This window comes from Rattus norvegicus, chromosome 6 (assembly GCF_036323735.1).
Source record: "Rattus norvegicus strain BN/NHsdMcwi chromosome 6, GRCr8, whole genome shotgun sequence".
NCBI lineage: Eukaryota > Metazoa > Chordata > Mammalia > Rodentia > Muridae > Rattus > Rattus norvegicus.
The window spans coordinates 141,858,962-141,865,412 of NC_086024.1; the positions used below are offsets into that span (position 1 = coordinate 141,858,962).

Sequence of the window (6,451 nt, forward strand, 5' to 3'; positions counted from 1 at the left end):
CCAGCTTCTGGCTATTAAAATATGGCTACTATAAAAAGATTGGAGCATTTGTTCTTGATATATGATGGAGCATCATTTGGGTATATGCTCAGGAGTGGTATATCGGGGTCTTCGTGTAGTACTATGTCCAATTTTCTGAGAAATCACCAGTTTGAGTTCCAGAGTGGTAGTAACAGCATGCAATAACATCAAAACTGGAAGGGTGTGCCTCTTTTCTCATATACTCACCTACATCTGCTGTAAACTGATATTTTGATCTTAGCCATTCTGACTGGCGGGAGGTGGAATCTCAGTGTGGTTTTGAATTGCATTTTCCTTGATGACAAAGAATGTTGAACATTTCATTAGGAGCTGCAAGGCCATTAAATATTCCTCAGTTGAGAACTATTTTAATTATCTCTAAACCCAAATTTAATTGGCTTATTTGATTCTTGGGAATTCTAACTTCTTTAGTTCTCTTATAAATTGGATATTAGCACTTAATCAGATATAGGGTTGGTGAAGCTATTTTCCCAATCACTTTGCCATTTTTTTACTATTGACAGTGTCTTTTGCCTTACAGAAGTTTTGCAATTCTATGAGGTCCCATTTGTTGAGTGTTGATCTTAAAGCATACATCAATGGTCTTCTGTAAAGGAAAACTTCACCCATGCACATGTGGTCAAGTTTTTTCCCACTTTCTTTTCTATTAGTTTCAGTGTATCTCTCTTTATGTGGGATTCCTTCATGTTCTTGAACTTGAGCTTTGTACAAGGAGATAAGAATGGGTCAATTTGCATTTTTCTACTTGGGGAAAGCTGACAACAGGTTGTCTAACCAGAGTCCCAAGAATTATAGTATCTAAAGACAGCAAAAACATGCCCATCTTAGAGCACAAAATAGTCATTTAAAATAGCTGTGGACAAATTTAAGCATCCCCACTTCCAACATTTGGGGCTAAAAGAAAAGTTATTCACATAACAGGGATTAATTAAGAAACCAAACTTCTTATTAAGGATAATAAAGTGCCTAGATTGTCAGATGTAGAAGAAAAGGCTAGAAGGCCAGAGATTCAAGGAATACTGATTCCTGCATATTGGAAAGGGAGTCAACGGACTCTTCTGAGACAGAACTTCATCTCTAACCAGGAATAGAGTTGCTGCTTTGCAAATGCTTTCACAATGGATGGCATGAAAGGAAGATATTTAAGTCTGTGATACAAGATGCAATGAATTTAGACATTTTTCCTGAACTTTTTTCAGAAGTCCCTGAGTACAAATCTGGAAATGAGGACTATGTGGTTCTAAAATTAATTGTATACATTTAATCCAACAAAATTTTACACAAAGGCAGATACTGAATACCCTGCCAATACAGGCCAAAAATTAAAAAGCATTACTGTAAATTTGTAACAAAATAACACAGCATTTCAGAACATTCCACTGCACAACTTTAGAGTGGTTCACATTGTAAAGAGCAGAGGTAGAAGTTTCTGATCTGCTTTGTTCACAGGGACTGGATGCCTGAGGGAAATGAAGGATTAAAATTACCCATAGCCTGGGCTACCTGGGAGAGCTGGCCCTAGTGGCAGTGGAACAGGATAGATGACCTCACCCCTGGGTATCTCTATTACTCAGGAGAGCATGGCCCACACACTCTGCAAGTTGCCAATGAGCAGGCAACTAGGATATGAGCATGTGAAAGGGAGCCATGCCACTTGTCTCCTGTGCTGGGTTGTGGACAAGGAAGAGTCCTCCTCCCCCCCATCACCCCTCTCCACCTGAAGCAAGGGAGAGAGATGGTCCTGTGGTTTTGAGATCAGGAGAGGTGGCCCTCACCTTCACCAGCTGCTACATTAGGGTGAATGTCCCTCTTAGCACAACTGGGCAGCACTGTATAACTGACCTTGAATATGGGAGTCGTAGGTGAACTGATCATTAGTGTGAGATCTGGAAAGCCAGTGTGCTGACTGGGTTATGGAAATGTCAGGTCCAGATGAAGAGATTTTAAGTGATCCACTGCACCATATCCTCTATCAATGAACTGCAGGAATTCGATGCATGAATCTACAGGAATTCAAAGACAGAGGCCAAGAAAAGGAATTATTGTGTCAAAGTCCCAGGGAGCTTCCAGTAGAAGTTTGTAAAGGAATCTAGAGGTCTTTCCTCATACAAGACCATCAAGTGATTTCACTGAACATTTGCAAGCAAAGAAATGTCAACAGTATGGTACAGCAGGTACCACACCAACAATTGGCATACAGAGACAATTTCTTTGTTTGCAGGAATGTCGCAAGGGTAGAGGGCAGGTATGAATTGTGATGGAAATGTGTGAAATTTGGATCCAGTATTTGAAATTCAAAAAAAAAAACAATAAAATGTTGGCTTTATTTATAAAATCCAGATATAGGCAATGTGAAATTTAATTTAATGTGTATTTCCAATCAGTGTTGAAGGCCAACAGGTTCTCCCTGTACATCAAACTGATATTAAGGATAAATTCAATGCAGAGGGAAAATTGTTAGAAAAAATGAAATCATCATTCTTCAGAAATTCACAAGTGCCTGCAAAGTAAATTTAGAAATACATGATTTGACATCCAGGATAAACTGAGGCAGGTATTAGTGTTTTTTATTTTTTTTGTTTTGTTTTGTTTTTTTTTTTAACACTGCTTTCATTATGTCCCACAACTGGATATATTATGCCTTAACTTTTATTAACTTCTATAAAATCTTTAATTTCTTTCTTTATTACTAAATTGCTTAATTTCCTTATGCAAATTATCAGTGAGTAGTGCATTGTTCAGGTTAAATATATATGTGGGAATTCTGTCATATTTTTATTTTATTGAAGACCAGCCTTAGTCTGTGGTGATCTGCTAGGATATAGGGAATTTAGTCAATCTTCTTGTATCCATTGAGTCGTGTTTTGTGATCAGTTATTTAGTCAGTTTTTTGAGAAGGTACCATGAGGTGCTGAGAAGAAACTATATTCTTTGTTTCTGATGAAATGTTGTATAGATATCTGTAAAAATCCATTGGATTCATAACTTGTTAGTTTCAATTGGACTCTGCCAATTTTCTATTTCTATGATCTGTCCATTACTGAGAGTGGGGTGTGGAAGTCTCCCATTTTTATTGTGCGAGATGCAATGTGTGGTTTGAATTTTAGTAAAGTTTCTTTTTATTAATATGTGTTTTCATGCATTTGGAACATAGGTGTTCATATTTGAGAGTTCATTTTTGGTAGGTATTTCCTTTGTAGATTATTTAGTGTCCTTACCTTTCTTGATAACTTTTGGTTGAAATTTTATTTTATTCAATATTAGAATGTCTACTTGAGGTTCTTTCTTTGCTCCATTTGCTTGGAAATATTTTTCAAGCTTTTATTCTAAGATAGTACTTGTCATTTTCTGTGAGGTGTGTTTCCTTCATACAGCAAGACACTGGGTCCTGTTTACATATCTAGCCAGCTAGTCTACTTCTTTATATTATGGAATTAATTCCACTGATGTTGAGACATATTAGGGGCCAAGGATTGTTGTTTCCTGATTGTTTTGTTGTTATAGGTGGAAATATATTTGTGTAGCTAACTTCTTTTGGGTTACTTGAAAGAATATTATTTTCTTGCTTTTTCCAGAGTGTAGTTTTCTACCTTGTGATGGAGTGTTTAATCTTTTATCCTTTGCAAGCCTGGATTTGTGGAAAGTTAACTTGTAAATTTGTTTTTGTCATGGAATATTTTGCTTTCTTCATGTAACTTAACTTTTGTTGTGTTTTGTTAGGTATAGAAGCCTGGGCTGGCAAGTGTTTTCTCCTATTGTCTCTGTGTAGATTCTGTATGATATTTACACAGAATTTTCTGACTTTTAGAGTCTGCTGCTAAATCTAGTGTAACTCTGATTGGTTTTCTTTATATATTACTTGACCTTTTCCCAGCACTGTTTTCAATATTCTTTCAATGTTTTTTGCATTTGGTGTTTTGATTTTTATGTAAGAGAAGGAGTTTCATTTTATATCCAGTGTATTTGGAGTTCTGTAGGCTTATTGTATGTTCATTGGCATCTCTTTTCTTTAGGTTAGGGAAGTTTTCTTCTATAATTTTGTTGAAGATATTTACTGGCCATTTAAGTTGGAATTGTTTGTTCTCTTCTATACCTATTATCTTTGATTTGGTCTTCTCATTGTGTCGTGGATTTCCTGGATGTTTCGAATTTAGAGCTTTGGCTTTTTGCATTTTCTTTGACTATGGTGTCAATATATTTATGGCATCTTCTTCCCCTGAGATTCTCTCTTCTTCTTTTGTTTTCTCTTGGCTTGCATAAATGACTCCTGACCTCTTTCATGTGCTTATCTCTTGATGGTTGTTCCACTTTGTGATTTCCTTATTGTTTCTAATTTTATTTTTAGATTCATCATGTTTTTGTTGAATTCCTTCAGCTCTTTGGTTGAGTTTTCCTGTAACTCTTTAAGGAATTGTTGGGTTTCCTGTTTAAGGGATTATACTTGTTTACCAGTTTTCTTCTAGTGTCTCTGTGTAGATTCTGTATTTCTTTAAGGAAATTCTTTAAGTTTTCTGTAAAGTCCTCTGTCATTGTTATGAAATGTGATTTTGAAACTAAATCTTTCCTTTACTGTGTGTCAGGATATCCAGTACTTGCTGTTGTGGGAAAACTGTGTTCGGATGATGCCAAGTAGTCTCGGTGACTGTTGCCCATATTCTTGCACATGCCTCTTCACAGCTGGTTATCTCTGATGTTATTTATTCTTGCCATCTCTGACTGGAGCTTGTGACCTCTGTGGGGTTGTGAGCCTGTGTTCTTAGAAGTGAGAGAATTCCTGGAAGATCAGCTCTTCTGTGCAGATTTTGGGTCGGAAAAGTTGTGGGACAGCCTTCGCTCTGGGCATAATTGGATGGTGGAATTAATGTTCCTCTCTCAGGCCACAAAGTGGCACTTGTATTCTGCATGCTCCTGTAGGGTCCCTCCTTGGACAGTCCGTGGAGCAAAAGTGGGGTTCCACCTGTGGGCTTAGGAGTGAAAGCACTCTTGTGAAACCAGGATTCTATGAAGAGCATTTGAATATGGAGTGCTGTGGGACAGATCCAGCACTGGGTGCAAATTGGGACTGCAAGTGTACCATGCCAGGCTGCTCCATGTTCTCTGTGCCCTCTAAACTCCCGGCAGGACTCTGTGTTGTTAAATAGAAGGATTATATATATATATATATATATATATATATATATATATATAATCATATATATTATATATATATATAATATATATATGTTTTAAAATATGATACTCGAAGTAGTGAACTCTACACATTATATCCCAAGACATGATCAAATTCTTAAACTCTATATCTGTAAAGATAAACAACCATAAAAGCATGCAGATACAAGAGTAAAATATCTAACATGTGTGTATGAAAATTGCTACTGATCTGTTATTTGTGTGCACTGAGTGCCTCCTGCAGGTCATGAGTATCTGTACTGGAGGTTATTGTCTATTCTCAAAATAAAGACTTCTCACTGTGCCTTTGTACAGTAGTACATGGCTGTGTCCTCAGTTTTCAGGTTGTTCATTTGCAAGTAGACCATGCTTTGTGAATCATCTCTGGAGATGGTGAATCTGCCTTTCACTGAATCAACATAATATGTTGCATAATTATAAGCCTTACTCTCTATTGCAGCAACCCATTCCAGACCCTTTCCTGGAGCCTGGCGGACACAGCTCATGGCATAAGTATTGAAGGTGAATCCAGAGGCTGCACATGAGAGTTTCAATGACCCTTTAGGCTGCATCAATCCTCCACCAGACTCAACAAGCTGCACCTCACAATGCACACCTGCAAACAAAAAGAATGCTGATCAAAAAAAATGTCACAAATGCCCACTGTCAGTCTCACATTTGACAACTCATGCATGTACTAATGTTCATTATCCATAATTACCTTGAAAAAGAGCAATCATGAAAACCCACTTCAGCACCAACATTATGCTTAAGGTTCTGTTGTCACTGCTGAATGCTGAATAGGAAGACAGGGCTTCAGTTTTCTGCTTGGATTTCATAGTCAGGGCTGGGCAGATTTTAATGATCAGGGGAGGTACTTATTTGCATATGTTTCTGCTGTATCTTTGATCTGCTGCATGAGCCTTAGGAACAGCAATAAACAGTGCAAATGTCTGAGAGAAAAGGAAGCAACATACCATATTTCATTAAAATATTCATTATGTTTTATGAATAATATTTCTACAGCTTTAAAATGCATTTGTCCTTTGTAAACATTAATTTAATTTTGAAATTTTATGTTCAGCTTTATTTGGCCTATTGGTGTGTGGTTTTCATATTTTTTAGAGGAGATTTAGAGTGGGAAAAGTTTGCACGTTTTAAAGTGGATAATGGGAATTGAACATTGGACCTTTGGAAGGCCACCTAGTACTCTAACTACTCAGCAATCTGCCCAGCCACA

At 37.1% G+C, this 6,451-nt stretch overlaps 1 gene segment (V, D, J or C); it reads right to left on the reverse strand.

Moving 5' to 3' along the window:
• Positions 1-5,507: 5,507 nt before the first annotated feature.
• Ighl15 (immunoglobulin heavy chain like 15) lies at positions 5,508-6,050 on the reverse strand. The segment is given in 2 exon segments: positions 5,508-5,827; positions 5,933-6,050. Coding segments are annotated over 2 exon segments (438 nt in total).
• Positions 6,051-6,451: the final 401 nt, after the last annotated feature.